Source organism: Sturnira hondurensis, unplaced genomic scaffold (genome assembly GCF_014824575.4).
Source record: "Sturnira hondurensis isolate 20B ecotype Veracruz unplaced genomic scaffold, ASM1482457v3 Scaffold0021490, whole genome shotgun sequence".
In the NCBI taxonomy this organism is placed as follows: domain Eukaryota; kingdom Metazoa; phylum Chordata; class Mammalia; order Chiroptera; family Phyllostomidae; genus Sturnira; species Sturnira hondurensis.
This window is the reverse complement of record NW_028094121.1, coordinates 2586064-2602555: the sequence shown is the minus strand read 5'-3', so window position 1 is coordinate 2602555 and position 16492 is coordinate 2586064. Positions and strand designations below refer to the sequence as shown.

The 16492-nt window shown below is 39.4% G+C and overlaps 1 protein-coding gene across 14 annotated transcripts in view; it reads left to right on the top strand.

Annotated features, from left to right (window-relative positions):
* MACF1 (microtubule actin crosslinking factor 1) overlaps positions 1 to 16492 on the top strand; it is a 329873-nt gene that overhangs the window by 286635 nt on the left and 26746 nt on the right. For 12 of the 14 annotated variants that reach the window (XM_037032518.1, XM_037032516.1, XM_037032508.1 and 9 more), the window contains 17 exons: positions 737 to 943; positions 2172 to 2291; positions 2720 to 2827; positions 4325 to 4543; positions 5496 to 5699; positions 6427 to 6435; positions 7324 to 7555; positions 8340 to 8566; positions 9875 to 9997; positions 10091 to 10192; positions 10708 to 10809; positions 10903 to 11076; positions 11170 to 11325; positions 11466 to 11663; positions 12510 to 12638; positions 13561 to 13734; positions 16261 to 16416. In XM_037032518.1, the coding sequence (XP_036888413.1) occupies positions 737 to 943; positions 2172 to 2291; positions 2720 to 2827; positions 4325 to 4543; positions 5496 to 5699; positions 6427 to 6435; positions 7324 to 7555; positions 8340 to 8566; positions 9875 to 9997; positions 10091 to 10192; positions 10708 to 10809; positions 10903 to 11076; positions 11170 to 11325; positions 11466 to 11663; positions 12510 to 12638; positions 13561 to 13734; positions 16261 to 16416 (2640 nt within the window). The remainder of the gene's footprint in view (positions 1 to 736; positions 944 to 2171; positions 2292 to 2719; positions 2828 to 4324; positions 4544 to 5495; positions 5700 to 6426; positions 6436 to 7323; positions 7556 to 8339; positions 8567 to 9874; positions 9998 to 10090; positions 10193 to 10707; positions 10810 to 10902; positions 11077 to 11169; positions 11326 to 11465; positions 11664 to 12509; positions 12639 to 13560; positions 13735 to 16260; positions 16417 to 16492) is intronic. The other 2 variants (XM_037032519.1, XM_037032506.1) reach the window with 1 other exon arrangement.

Sequence of the window (16492 nt, the reverse complement as noted above, 5' to 3'; positions counted from 1 at the left end):
AAGATTTGACATAAAGACCAATATAAAACCACTTGTTATGGTCTGAAGAAGAAAAAAGATCGAGTCTCAAATCCCTAAGACCTTTGTATATAACATTTTAGAATTTGCTTTTGTGATTCATTCTCTAAAGAGTACTTCATGTTAATGGTAGTTGATTCTCCTGCAGGATCTAGTACAGTTCTGGATGCATAGAAGTAGGTACTCAGTGAGTTAAATGCCTAAGGATAAAGCGCTGTTTATCGTTTCTGTTGAAGTAAGAAAAAAGAAGCACTATTTATTCTACACAGAGACAGTCTCTGGCTCAAGAAGACTTGCAGCCCTGACTGGTGTGGCTCAGTGGGTTGGGCGTTGTCCTGCAAACCGAAAGGTCATCTGTTCGATTTTCGGTCGGGGCACAGGCCAGATCCCCTAGTTGGAGGCATACAAGAGGCAGCTAATCAGTGTTTCTCTTGCACGTTGATGTTTCACTCCTTTTCTTTCTCCTTCCCTTCCCCTCTCTCTAAAAATAAATAAAATCTTTCAAAAAGTTTTGCAGACAGTTATAAACAGCAGCTAAGCTAAAGTTAGGCTTGGAATGATTTTTTTAAAAAAAATCTAAGGCAAGAAAAAAATAAATAGAGGAAGGAGGTCAAAGCCCTGCTGGGATGTGTGGCGGAGATACCACTTTCCAGCCACCGTAGCTGCTAATGTGCTTAATTTAGCAGGTCTGGCCTGAAAACTCTCTTTTCCTCCTTAGGAATTAAAGAAGGAGGTCATGGAGCACAGGCTGGTGTTGGACACAGTGAATGAGGTGAGCCGTGCTCTCTTAGAGCTGGTGCCCTGGAGAGCCAGAGAAGGGCTGGATAAACTCGTGTCTGATGCCAACGAGCAGTACAAGCTTGTCAGTGACACTGTTGGACAAAGGGTGGATGAAATTGATGCTGCTATTCAGAGGTCACAACAGGTAATGTTTATAAACACCTTTGCATTAATGTTTTTGGCAATGGAGATGTGTGTGCGAGAGAAAAAACTATGACCCACATAAATAATAGGCTCAGGAATAGGAAAAATAAGATCAAGGTAAATCGAAGGCAACAAATCATTTCAGTGATGAGAAGGGATTGGGTAGAGGTATGTGAGGATGGTTTTGGTTTGACCCAAAATACTTGACCCCTCTGAGCAGAGAACCTGGGAAAGTGTCAGTGAGTCCTCTCCTTAACTAATGCCCTGCCAAGAGGCAGGTGGTAATGAGAGTAGATAATATCTAGACCCAAAAGGTCCAAATGCTTATCACAATCTTAGATGGACATAGTCAACCATTTTAGCATTAGGTGGAAGAGGGGAAGGAACCAAGAACTATAATTACTACCAAATATGCCAACCAGAATAGCAGAGCCATCCAAAATAGAACCCTCCCAGTAAACACAGGTGTCATATTTCCCTCCATGTTTCTTCCTTCCCGATTTCTTTAAAAAAGGTTTTTGCTTTGCTTTGTAGTGGGATATGCACCTATTAATGTGCCATGGTATAAAAAGTAATATAACATGACACCTTGAGTTCATAGTGATAAATGCTTTATGAATCACACAGAAGTTTGTTCTGACCCAAGTGCATTCCAGTATGTCTTTACTGATATCTCGAATCTTGGCCAGATAATTGAGTATAAAGTTATCGTGCTTGGGAGTTTTCTTTTCTCTGTAAATATTAGTTTAGGTTTGCATAGTTGAAGAGGAAAAGATAAAAGATTGAAGGACCGTGATCAAACAACAGTCACGTAGAACATGTTCTTAGTTTTTCGGTTACCGTATAACTGTTAATCTTCTGTGGTCTTATGCTTCTTCAGCTGAGTGAGTACTTCAGAGTTAACATGACTTAGCTGTCGCTGCCATGTTTATATTTAAACATGACTAAAACTATTGTTCAGTGTCTGGGTAGAAAGGACTGGCAGAAAGCACAGCCTTATTAAAACAGATTAGAAGTATATTTCTTTAAGAGTGTCAGTTTCCATTGTTGTTTGTATGTGTAGGACCATTAACTGGATTCTGTAACTTCTTTCTAAAGAAGGTGAAATGGGATTAACTCATATTTGTTGACGTATAAGCAATTCTATGGTTTCTGCATTTTGATTTGGATTCTAAGAAGGAAGACCCTGGCAATATATAATGTGTTCATTTTTCTTCAATGTCTATTAGTATGAGCAAGCTGCTGATGCAGAACTGGCTTGGGTTGCTGAAACAAAACGGAAACTGATGGCCCTCGGTCCAATTCGCCTGGAACAGGACCAGACCACAGCTCAGCTGCAGGTACAGAAGGTGAGTGTAACACGGACATATCCATTGTGTCCTGAGCTGGTATAATCAGCTTAGAGAGACTAGGACAGAGTTTCTGACTGCTACTGCAAGGCAGACAGAATGGTGTCAGGTCATGATGGTGGGTGGAGATTCATTTTATGGTTGGTTAGGATGAGGAAGAGCTTTTTTGCTTTGTGAAAAGGGAAGAAATAGGCTCATTAGTCCAAAAAAGGGTAATAATTTTCTGATGATTTTCATGAGATTAGTAAGCTATTTAAAGATAAACATTGAAGATGTGTGAATAGGCGAAGTGTCAAACTTGATAAGAACAATTTTTGATGTGGCTTTATTAAAGCAAAGAATTTTTCATAGGTGTGTCTGACTTTTCACTGACACAAGCTCGGGATCCTTTTACTTCTTGACTTAACTGTAGTTTACTTTCCTCAAAGGCTTTCTCCATCGATATCATTCGACACAAAGATTCAATGGATGAACTCTTCAGTCATCGGGGTGAAATCTTTGGCACATGTGGAGAGGAGCAAAAAGCTGTATTACAGGTGAATTGCATTTATTTATTCACCATATTGTCTTGATTATGGTGAATTAGAAGTACAGTTGTGAAGTTACAGTTTAAGGAGTTGAAGTTATAATTTTCTTTGCTCCATTACTAATAATGGTGTTAGACTATTTGATGTTCCAGAGAATTCAGACTTCTAACCCTGTGTTCAGAAATGTCTAAACAGCCACACTATATATATAATGTGAAGCATATTGCAAATCCATCTTTTTTAAACAGAGAAATTGCTACTTCAGTCCCAAATGAGTGACTTTGAAGTTATCTTTCAAAACTGTGGTAGATTTTTTTCAGAACCATATGCAGCTATTCATTAAATAAAGTGTACAGGTAACCATTATTTTCTTAGAAATATTTCTAAGTTGACTGACTGCATTACTCATCCTAAACATATAAAGCATAAATGCCAAGTTAGTGGAGACCTTTTTTCTTCATTACATTTTACATTCAATATTATTTTGTTTTAGCTTCAGGTGTACAATATAGTGGTTAGACAATCATATACTTTCCCCTCAGTATTTTCAGAACCCACCTGGCACCATACATAGTTATTACAGTATTATGTATTTTCTATGCTGTACTTTATATTCCCATAACTATTTTGTAACAACCAATCTGTACTTCTCAATCTCTTCACCTTTTTTATCTAGTCCCAAACACCCTCCCCTCTGTCAGCCATCAGTGTATTTTCTGAATCTGTGAGTCTGTTTCTATATTGTTGGCATATTTATCTTCTTTAGATTGCACATATAAGTGAAACCATTTGGTGTTTGTCTTTCTCTGACTGACTTATTTCACTTAGCATAACACCCTCTAGATCCATCCATGCTGTTGCAAATGGTAAGATTTCATTCCTTTTTATGACTGAGTAATATTCCCTTGTATATATGTTCGACAGCTTTTTTATCCACTCATTGATTGGTAGGCACTCGGGCTACTTCCATATCTTGGCTATTGTACATAATGTTACAGTGAACATAGGGGTGCATGTATTCTTTCAGGTTAGTGTTTTGGGTTTCTTAAGATAAATCCACAGAAGTGGAATTGCTCTGTTATAAGACAATTCCATCTTTTAATTTTTTGAGGACCCTCCATACTGTTTATGGAGACTTTCTTATCAGAGGAAAAAAAGACAAGTAAAACTTGATGGGGAAACTCCCTCATAGCCCCTGAGATGTTCAGTCTTACACTGATCGTTATAATAATGTTATATCTAAAGTTGTAAAAGGTCACTCACTGGAAGTTTCATTTTGCTGTGTTGTGCTTGTGGTGTTTTAGTGTATTTCAAACAACTTTCATATTTAAAAAATTTTCTAAATAATATACATATGTGATAGGAACATGTTTAAATTCCAATAAGGATAAAGAAAATAAAAATCACTTGCAATCTGAATAGCTTAGTTCATATTTTTAAACATTTTAGTATTTATTCCTTTAGACTTTTTGACCTATACAGACCTACTCTTTTTATTGTTCATAGGAAAAGACGGAGTCTCTAATACAGCAATACGAAGCCGTTAGTCTGCTCAATTCGGAGCGTTATGCCCGCCTAGAGCGAGCACAGGTCTTGGTGAACCAGTTTTGGGAGACTTACGAAGAGCTCAGCCCCTGGATTGAGGAAACTCGGGCACTGATAGCACAGTTACCTCCCCCAGCCATTGATCATGAGCAGCTCAGGCAACAGCAAGAGGAAATGAGGGTAAGGAGCATGCCAGGTGGTGTTTAGTTATAGAACTAAACATAGGCTCCACAATGTATTCAGGTTCTATATTATGAAATTCTTAATCGGTTAGAATTTCTTTGCACAATAAAAATAGGTAATCTGAATTATTTTGCTTGTCCTTGGTATGAATCAAGAAAAGAATGTGTTTAGAGAGATACCGGGAACTTGGGTATTTCAGAAATAAACAAAGAACTAAGTAACTATGGAGGGAATTTAACATCTTCCCAATGACAGTGGGGTGTTGTCAGACTTGGGTGTGGTTGGCGGCTCTTTTTATTTGGTTAGACCCCGCCTGGAGTGAGAGCCAGGAAGGAACCTTAGAGAGCATTTGCTACATTGTAGGTAAGATGAAAGGGTGATTTGTTAAACATGCCAACCAGTGCTATGACCACTTTAAAAAGATACTTTTTTAATGTTTATTTTATTTGGTTTATGGCTTTTGCTTATTCCTGTCTCTGTATCCCTGTAAGTGGAAGGATGAAAGCCATAAGTAGCCGGCAGTAAAGTGAGGGACTGGTTGACCAGAAATGTTGCTATTTGCAGCTTGTTCTGCTTAGTGTCTCTCAGTCTCAGTAGGAAAACAGATATTAAACCATGAACATTACAGTTGGTACATTGAAACATTTATGGGTATAGGAGATGATGGGTAAATGTGTATTGGAGGGTAAGAGAGAGGGTGTGGCCTGAGAGGGCTTCCTGGGTCAGGGGATATTTGAATTGGCTTTTAATACTTAAGAGAATTGGGTAGTGTCAGAGCCCAAGACTTAGGTGTTTTTCTTTCCCCTCCGTAAATGATGAAATGCTGGGACTTATTGGTATTTAGTAATTCAGCTCATTTTTTTTTCAGAGTAGGTATAATCTTTGATCAAAGTATGTAATTACGCAGATAAACTGACACAAAATACTTTAATTCATATTTTTTATACAGCAACTAAGGGAATCCATTGCTGAACACAAACCTCATATTGATAAGCTGCTAAAGATAGGCCCTCAGCTAAAGGAGTTAAACCCTGAAGAGGGTGAAATGGTGGAAGAAAAATACCAGAAAGCAGAAAACACGTATGCGCAGATTAAAGAGGAGGTGCGCCAGCGGGCCCTGGCTCTGGACGAGGCTGTTTCCCAGTCGGCTCAGGTACATGGGTGTCTTAAACTCCTGCAGCCTTCAGTGTCCCCTAGTGTAGGCAGGCAGTTTCTGTAGCAGATACACCTCCATGCTCAGGACTGTCTAGCCCAGCATGCTGATGATTCATTATCAGAGACTAGGACCCTTTGCTGATCTGCATTTTTACTGCCAGGATCGTGGGTATGCTGGCACCGTAAGGAGGGTACAGTGTGTCTTAGTTGGTACATACTGTCTGTCGACGGTTTCCTCGAAAGCTTTATATTGATCCTTTAGCAGGGATAGTTCTGGATAAATTCACCTTGAAGCAACAAATACCTAAAGAAAAGTCAGATTCCTACTGGACCTGTTAATTTTGAGACTCAGAAGACAGCACATTAGACCTCTTACTCATGACGCCACTAGCTAGCTCCTAGTTCAAAGAAAGATGCTTGGAGAGAGAGAAGTTAAGAGCCAAAAGATAGATAATCCACCAGCAGTGGGGTTTAAAGCATGTAATTACATACTTATGAACTAATATATTACTGTTAGTGGTACTTTTGTCATGTCTGGGTATTTTATTCCTATGTTTACTCAGTATTCTTGGTTAATATTTGTACTTACTCAAGTTTTCCCCCCACCTTCCGTCCCATCTCTCACTCACATTGTGGAATGTGTTACTTTATGTTGTTGCTGCCTGCTCCTGTCTTCCCCACATCGTCACATTTCATTGTTGTGTTGACCGCGCCCACCATTACAGATTGCAGAGGTAAGGTACCCACCCCCACTGGAATTAGGGTTTTCTTATGAAGCTGAAAATGGAGGATTACCTGTCAGAAAATTTCCCTTTACTTCAGTGAAAGGAATTTTATCAGTGCAGTTTATTATTTATGCCAGTTTCTTTTGGGGTGGAACCTAGAAGTAAAGGAGTGATGGGAAGTGATTTTGTTAAGGAAATCTCACCATGTGTTTCTTATAGGACACTTAAAATTCTAATTAATCCAGTTGCTTTTAGGTAGTTTTTTTTTTAGAGGGGCAAGCTTACCTGTTTTGCTCCTGCTTCTCCTCTCTCTGCTTCAGATTGTAAGTGAAATTTTACAATTATAGTCATGTTGTTTGAAGTACCAGAAAAGTGGAAAGGTTAATTGTTTTTTCAGAATAAGGTTAGATTTGGTCTTCCTTAATTACCTTTCATCATGCCAACATTTCCCTCTCTGTTACATACAGTGGTTACTAAATTTGCATGCTATGATAATTTTGAACTCCAGGTCACGTAGCATACTGAGTTCCCCATCCATTTACATAGTTGGTGGAGGGCATCTAACTTGTTGGTCTGATCTGTTGCATGCAACTATCATCTGAGATGTTGACACAGTGACTCTTACCAGTTTCATAGTGTTGTCCCTTTCTTGTCACATTTCTGGTATATTAATATTTTCTTGGTTCTTAAAATAAGTATTTTCTTTTTCTGATGGGCCAGCTCTGGTGTGCTGTGCCCAAAACAGTTCCTTAGCCAAACCCAGCAGCCATCAGGCTAGGTTATATGCAGATTATCCTAAACAGTAGTGGATTTATGCCTTAGCCTTATTCCCCAGCATTTCCCCCAGAAGTGTGGTGAAGTATTGCTGTGATGGCTAATGGTCTCTCATTTATTTAGTTCCATGATAAAATTGAACCCATGTTGGAGACTCTGGAGAATCTCTCCTCTCGTCTGCGTATGCCACCACCGATTCCTGCTGAAGTCGACAAGATCAGAGAGTGCATTGGTGACAATAAGAGCGCCGCCATGGAGCTAGAAAAACTTCAGCCTTCCTTTGAGGCCCTGAAGCGCCGTGGAGAAGAGCTCATTGGGAGATCTCAGGGAGCTGACAAGGACCTGGCTGCAAAAGGTGCCTGATGCATCTAATTGTTTTTTAAGAAAACCAGTAGAAAAAATTCTAGTCTGTGGTTACTTCCAGCATCCCACCAGATGTACTGCATTGAATGCGAAGGCAGTCCCCAAGTAATGAGTATTCCAGAAAGTCATTTGGAAGTCATTTAGAATTCAGGACACATATCCCTATTGAAACAAGGTTACAGTTGATAGTTAGATTCCCAGGCCAGGGAACAAATGTTCCTTTAACCCCTAATATGAGTGAACTGCAGTACCAATGGTGTGTGGAACATAACTACCTTTTATAACACTTTCCATGGGAAGCAGCAAGTTCAACACAGAACACTGGAAATAGAGCTTTCATCTCAGTCCCGTTATAAGTTAGGGGTTTTGTATCTGAGCAGTACCTTTATATTAGATGGTAGCTCATTCCCAGATTACCTCTGTGTTCTCTTTATGTGGGGAGTGTAAATGTGGAAATAAAAATGGCACTAAAATATCTTAGCTTTGTTTTGTTTTGAAAAGTTCAGTTGTTTACGTCAAATAAGTGTATATCTATGGCACTTAACCACTCTGCTGACAGAAGGCTAAATTGTAGAGGATGTTTTCCTCCAATAAAGCTAAGTTTCCATGATCTTTAATGTGTTAAAATTACACAGGCAAAGAAATATCTATATATATTCTTAGAACTTTTAAAAATACAATTTCAGGGAAAATGTGAGGACTAGATGGTATTTCCGATGAGGCTGATTTCAAGTACTTGAAGAAGTCCTATTCCTGTCTCTTCTTTACCCCTCCAGAAATCCAGGACAAATTGGACCAAATGGTATTCTTCTGGGAGGACATCAAAGCTCGGGCTGAAGAGCGAGAAATTAAGTTCCTTGATGTCCTTGAACTAGCAGAGAAGTTTTGGTATGATATGGCAGCTCTCCTTACCACCATTAAAGACACCCAGGACATTGTCCATGACTTAGAAAGCCCTGGCATCGACCCGTCCATCATCAAGCAACAGGTTGAAGCTGCTGAGGTAAGAAAAAAAAAAACTCCTTCTCGCGTGTTTGCTCTCTAAAAAACTACTTTTTCCAAGTGTGTTGTGCTGACTGCTTAGGTAGGCCAAGTTCCTTATAAGTTGTTTGTGTTTGTTTTTAACTCTAAGAGGATATTTTACACTTGAAAAAAACCTCATTATAGCAGATTTCTTGCTTAGTTATAAATGCAAGTTTTACCACTTAACAGATTTATACAACTTCCACCAACTGTGATACAGAAATAGTTCGATCACACAAAACATTCTCTCATCAGTTTTAAACTTAACAATTCAAATTAATAGAATATGCTTTGCAAATTCAGTTTTGCTTTCATTTCTAAATTTAGTCCTCGCTATAGTATACATTATGTTGTTTCTTTTCTTTTTTTTTTTAAGTTTATTTATTTACTTATCTTTAGAGAGGAAGGAGAGAGGGAGAGAAACATCAATGTATGGTTGCCTTTCGTGCATCCCCTGCTGGGAGTTGGCCTGCAGGGAACCTGACTGCAACCTAGGCATGTGCCCTGACTGGGAATCGAACATTATGTTGTTTCTTGAGTAAATCTCTTCAGTGTGTAGAAAGATAGAAGTTAGGAAAAAAAATAAATTCTAGATTCATTATCCAAAGGTAATTATTATGTTGACTTAGCTTTTTTGAGCTTTTTGGGGGAGCCTAGTTTTTATTTTTACGAGATACCTTTCTCCCCTCATTTTGTCCACTTAGTGTAAGCCAAGTTGTCTTGATATTCTGTTTCTTATGTCTTTCTTTTATTTCCACCATTCTTTCTCTCTACCCACCCCTGTCCTTTTTAGGAGCTAGCAGAGAACTGACTTTGTTCCAGATTACATAGCCTAGCATTCCTATTATGCTAGGCTCTCAGCTCTTAAATTTATGACTTGTGCAGTATTATTTTCTCTTTGTTGATATACTTCTCTGTAATAGACTTCTGGCTACAGGTTATGATCTTGGAGACAGAAGGGATGAACCTTTGGTAAATTATTGAAACTCACTGGGCCTTTTGCAGACTGTTTTATACATATTTTTCTATGTAGTTTATATTTATGCATGTATAATTATATAAATATATTTGATACATGTATTTTTGTACACATACGTACAAAAAATAACCAGAGTCTGAAGCTCACTCTTTAGATAAGTGAAATATTAATATAATATTGAAAGGTTTTTGTGAAATTGACAGGTTTTGTTCAGCAGCTGCTATTGGTGGGGATATAGTTGCATTTGCAAAGTTTGGAAAGTTCTGTTCTGCTTCTGTTTTGGCTTATATTCTGTTCATTTACATGTAGACTATTAAGGAAGAGACAGATGGTCTGCATGAGGAACTGGAGTTTATTCGAATCCTTGGAGCAGATTTGATTTTTGCCTGCGGAGAAACTGAGAAGCCTGAAGTGAAGAAGAGCATTGATGAGGTGTGGAGAAAGGGATGAGTTAGACAAAACATCAGTGGACTTGGACTGCACGGTGGTATTAATTAAAAAATCTGGTTGACTGTTTTTCTCTAGATGAATAATGCCTGGGAGAACTTAAACAAAACGTGGAAAGAGAGGCTGGAAAAGCTTGAAGAAGCCATGCAGGCTGCTGTGCAGTATCAAGACACTCTTCAGGTAAGCCATGACATGACCACTGTGGCCATCCAGGGTCTGCATTGTCACTCCTATTCAAGACTCTAGTGTAAGAGTGATCACCTTTACGGGACCACAGCATTATCAAACCTGAGATTGTGACCTCTTTCTGCATTTCTAGCCAAAGTGTCTCACTTCCAATGTGAAAAGTACTGACACCTGAATTTTTATTCCTGATGTTTTTCATCATCATGTGTTCACCACAGTTATTACCATGATGACTGTACAGGGAAGCTGGGCCTCACTAAGGCCGTTACTTGCTGGAGGTTCCACACCCTGGTTAAGCTAAAGCACAGCTTGGCCCTGTAGATCACAGTTCATTTTGGACACTACCCCAATAATGTGTACTTTGTTCTTAAATCCCCATATTATTGGAATAAAGATCATTATTCCTTACTTCCCCCTCCCCCCGCCTAAAAACACATACAGTACTTGGCATTTTGATTTGTCTCTCCCAACTCTTTGTTTTTGACTACTTGTTTGTATTTGTATTTTAGGCTATGTTTGACTGGCTAGATAACACTGTAATTAAACTCTGCACCATGCCCCCTGTCGGCACTGACCTCAACACTGTTAAAGATCAGTTAAATGAAATGAAGGTTCGTATCTGGGAGTGGCTTTTAAAGAAGGATTGTGTCTTTTGAGTTTTTAAAGACTTGATTTAATGTTAACATTAAGTATGTCTTTGATAGGAGTTCAAAGTGGAAGTTTACCAGCAGCAAATTGAGATGGAGAAGCTTAATCACCAGGGTGAACTGATGTTAAAGAAAGCTACTGATGAAACAGACAGAGACATTATACGAGAACCATTGACAGAACTCAAACACCTCTGGGAGAACCTGGGTGAAAAAATTGCCCACAGACAGGTAAGGCAAAAATGGTGGAGCACGTAAATGGACTACTATCTACTATTTTCTTTTTCCCTAACAATCATTCCCCTTATATGTTTTTATGAGTAGCATAAACTAGAAGGTGCTCTCTTGGCCCTTGGCCAATTCCAACATGCCTTAGAAGAACTAATGAGTTGGCTCATTCACACTGAAGAGCTGTTAAATGCTCAGAGACCAATAAGTGGCGATCCAAAAGTCATTGAAGTTGAGCTTGCAAAGCACCATGTAAGTATTTTTGTTTTTATCTCTAAGTCTATTGATTTCAGACTAAATATTGCCACCAGAAGCCTTTCAATGTTACATAAACCTTAGAGAACCAGGTTTGATGTTATCCGTGACATAAAGTGTTGTTTAACATTTTTTAGGTTCTAAAAAATGATGTTTTGGCCCATCAAGCCACAGTGGAAACAGTCAACAAAGCTGGCAATGAACTTCTTGAATCTAGTGCTGGAGATGATGCCAGCAGCTTAAGGAGTCGTTTGGAAACTATGAACCAGTGCTGGGAGTCAGTGTTACAGAAAACAGAAGAGAGGGAGCAGCAGCTTCAGTCAACACTGCAGCAGGTGCGTGCATTGTCCAAGTCAGGCGGGCAGAACTGTGCACATATTCAGAAGGAAGCCATTCCGGTCTGAGTCAAGGAAAGCAAATTAGGGTAGAGCCCCTTGTGTCTTGTGAGGAAGGTCAGTTCTGTACTGGGACTTGTCTGGAAATAACAGCTTGGGTTTTGGGGGGTTTTGTTTTGTTTTGTTTTTTAAGATTTTATTTATTTTGAAAGAGAGGAAGAGAAACATCAGTGTGTGGTTGCCTCTCACGTGCCCCCTGCTGGGGACCTGGCCAGCAATCCTCTGGTTCACAGGCCTGCACTCAATCCACTGAGCTACCCAGCCAGGGCAAGAACGGCTCTTGATCGATGGTTGGGGGGAGGGGGAGGCACTAGTTCGTAACCCAGTCTCTTTTTTTACTATTCAGAGTGAGTAGATCTTTGCTATAACCAGCCTCTTCACAGATTCAGTTATTCCTCAGATCAAGCCAGATTCCTCCATACTCATACTCAACAGTACGGCAGTCAGCTAATTCATGAGTTGTAGGAGACGTTTATAATACGGGGTGGGCAAAAGTAGGTTTACAGTGGCTTACATGGAAATACAGTGATCAGTGAGTTATGCAATGAGAATGAACTGTTTCATGTGCTCACAACTGTGTGTTACACTGAGGCCTAAAGGATTCTGCTAGATTCTAAAAATAAGTGACTATGTCGGCCCCATGCCAGTCCAGCAACAGAACAGATCTGCTTGAGAGCAGCACAGAATTCCTCCCTCAAGATAGATTCCTCATGTGGTTATTTAGAAAATTTACTTTTGAAGCTAGGATTGACTGCTGACCTTACTAATGTGTCTTTTTCTCAAAAGGCGCAAGGCTTCCACAGTGAAATTGAAGATTTCCTCTTGGAACTGACCAAAATGGAGACCCAGCTTTCTGCCTCTAAGCCCACAGGAGGGCTTCCTGAAACTGCTAGGGAACAGCTTGACACACACATGGTAATAGAGATTTCCTGAAATTGAACGTGTGCATCCCCATGTTCAGTAGCTCCTTTCTGAATTCACAGAGAGAGCTGTATCTGGGAGTCTACAAAGTAGGGCCTTTTTACTGACAACATAGTGTAGCCTTGAGGATTGCTGATATTATATATATATATATATATATATATATATATATATGCGCATACACACACACACACAAATGTATGTGTGTATAATATATATGTATGTGTGTGTATATGTGTGTGCGTGTGTGTGTATCATATATATAAATGCTTTTTATACCATATCACAGGCAGCAGTAGTGATGGGGGAATCAGGTACAGATGCATTGGTGAGCTGGCTAATTTTGAGTTGGTCAATTCAGTGGACATAAAAATATTAACTTGGTGAGAGTATCAGCAGGACAAATACATAACACAGATATGATTGTACTTAAGAAACAGACTACTTCTGTGGGATTTAGAGAAACCCAATATTATTAGATACTAGTAGTATTTCAAGAAAGTGGCTGAGAACTAAAGGCATAATTTTCAGGTACATTGCTCAAGAAAAGGAAATAAAGTATTGGGATCTATACTTTAGAAGAAGTATAAAGTATTGGGATCTATACTGCAAGAAGATTGCTTGCAGGGCTGTTCTTGCCACAGTAGTTGGCTGTGTCCCAGACAAACAGGGTGCTGGTCTGTTCCCACAAGTCTCTGATCCTTAAATAATTCTGTGGTGACAAAATAATTTTAATATTAAGCAGGAAAGGTGGGTTCCAGTCCCATAGTTGCCCAGTAGTTGAGCTGAATCTGAAAGGATTTTTAAAATCAAGGTGAGATTTTCCTGGACTTTTTAAAGCTGTGTATATAAATCTGTGTGTGGGTGTCTTTCACAAAATTGGCATCATTAATATTTTTTCTACCTTTTCTTGCAGGAGCTCTATTCCCAACTGACAGCCAAGGAAGAGACTTACAATCAGCTACTTGACAAGGGCAGGCTCATGCTTCTGAGCCGTGATGATTCTGGGTCCGGCTCAAAGACAGAACAGAGCGTGGCACTCCTGGAACAGAAGTGGCGTGTGGTCAGCAGTAAGATGGAGGAAAGAAAGGTACCTTCCACACAGTGCAGGGTGTGATACGTACATGGTGTGTTTCTAGGATCTGAGGAATGTGTACGGTAATGGTGTGTAATTACCACCTGTTTCTGTGAAGAAGGTGCAGAACCAATGTCCTCAGAATTGTCTTCATACTAATTATCTTTTCTGCCATTAAATTTCTGTTTTCCATCCATGTCAAGTCACAGCAATGCTACTAGTTTCTACCAATACATGCTTTCATTAGTCATTCCTTTTCTGCATCTACATTTAAGACATTAGTGCCTGATACTGCTCAGTGTTGTATGCATTGTGAATCATATTTATGTTCCTGTTTAAAAACAAGTTTATGTTGGAGTTGGTGACTTGGGATTGGGAAGGTGAGGGCAGAGCATACAGGGAGTATGAAAACTAATGTCACACAAGGATTCTAGTGTAAGTATAATATGCAAAAAGTTGTACTAAAAATCAAGAGAGAAATAAATTATATGATTCCCTTCCCACTCTTCCTCAAAAGTCAAATTCTCTTCAAAAGAAAAGTGATTAGGGATCAAGGCCCCAAAACACTGGTGTTTATGAGACTGAGTTTCAGAGAGTTTCTGCACAGTTTCTGTGCTGGGCAGATCAAATAGTACATGTGTTTAAACCTGTGGGCCACATGCATTCAACAAATAGTTACTAAGCATGTATGTGCCAGGCACTGTGCTAGGTATGTAGTGGAAATTATAAAAGCATGATTCTATCAAATTTAACAGGCAGAGGACAAAAATAAATATTTATACATAACATTTTAAAGAAGCATTAATTTATCAGAATTCTTCTAATGTGGGGTTTGGTGATTTTGTTACACAAAGAATATCCAAAGGACCTGAGTGTATGGCTGTGTTCTAATTCTTGGGACAGTCTGTTACCTATGATTCCTGCAGAATGTGGAACTAAGTCTAATTAAAGTAACTGAGGTAGATTGTGGCTTATAATCAAGAAGTTTCTAGAGGATTTTCACAACGATAGAGAAAGTTGCTTCAAATATTAAACCTGTCATCAGTGGAAATGGTCAAGCAAAAGGTAGTTGCCAAGGATAGTTACTTCTGATTTTACAAGAACATTATATTTCAGGATCACTGACATCATTTATTGAGTGACTGTATTAAAGAATATATCAAGCCCTGGCTGGTGTAGGTCAGTGGTTGAGCGCGGGCCTGCGAACCACACGATCGAGGTTCGATTCCCAGTCAGGGCACATGCCTGGGCTGCAGGCCAGTTCCCAGCAGGGGACTCACGAGAGGCAACCGTACATTGATGTTTCTATCCCTCTCTTCTTCCCTTCCCCTCTAAAGATAATAAAATTTTTTAAAAAAAAAGAATATATCAGAACAATGTGGGAGATTTCTTGCCATCCAGAAACTTGGCAATATATTAATTTTTTAAAGCCATTTATTTTGTAATTTTTTAAAAGATTTTATTTTTAGAGAGGAGGAGGAGGGGAGGGAGAGGAAAAAGGAGAGGGAAACATCAATGCATATTGGTCTCTTGTGCGCCCCCTGCTGGGAACCCTGGTCCACAACCTAGGCGTGTACCCTGACTGGGAATTGAGTCTGCGGCGCTTTGGTTCACAGGCCAGCACTATATTAATCTCTAAATATTTCTTATGATCTATTTTACATAGATTTGATTTTCCTATTTGCTTTACCTACATTTGGCCTGTACATTTTTGTAACATTCATTGTGGTGGGTTTTTATGTTACAAAAGTAAGCTAAATTTCTGTGAATATTTTGGATGTATTCATTTTTACCAATCTTATTCTACTTTGCCTGCCTGGTAGGTGGGCCCGGGCAGTGGCCATCACCTAGGTGTTGGGGGTAGAGGTCTCTGCAGGTGGACTTCGTGGACTGTGCAGTTGGGGTGTGTGTGCTCGCGGGCAGTTGCACATGTCCTGACTGCACTGTTGTTTCTGTCCCCTGATTTAGATAAAAAGCATCTAAAAATATACATCTAGGGTTGTCAGGTTTTTGCGTAGAATATTAGGGCTATAATTACCTTTTCTGCTTGTAGCATAAGCTTCAGGCTCAGATATTTTCAGGTGCCATGTTTTCTGAAAACAGGTAAACAGGCACTGCAGTGAGCATCAACTTTATAGTAAAGTGCTTTTCATTGGTTGTTTTGGTGTCACAAAAAGAATATTAAAGGAAAATGAGACTTCGTCCAAAGCAGGTTGAAGATCTGAAGCTTGTCACCACTAAGCTGTTCGCTTACATTGTGACTGGTTTTACTCCTGTTCCTCAGTGTTCCAGGAAGGGGGAATAGCAGAGAAGGCAGCTCAGCTGCTAACTGTGCTCTCCTTTTTCAGCACAGTTGTTTCAGACGCTGACATTAAAGTGTCCCCTTCTTTGCAAACAAGGCGTGGTTGGAGGTTGGTTAAATGAGGCTTCCTTTCTAGAGATCACTTCATTTGGTATACAGTTCATGCCTTTGTCCTTGAAGCTATCAATCCTTAATTTGGCACTTTTTCTTTTTGTGTGTGTATTTTAATTAAAATTCAGTCAAAGCTGGAAGAGGCCCTCAGCCTGGCAACAGAATTCCAGAATTCCCTGCAGGAATTTATCAACTGGCTCACGCTGGCAGAACAGAATTTAAACATCGCTTCTCCTCCCAGCCTGATTCTAAACACTGTCCTTTCCCAGATAGAGGAGCACAAGGTAACTGACACTATGATGTTGCCTTCCTTTTGAAAGGAGTAGTTGAAAGAGATTCTGTGTTGTCTTATCTTCAGTT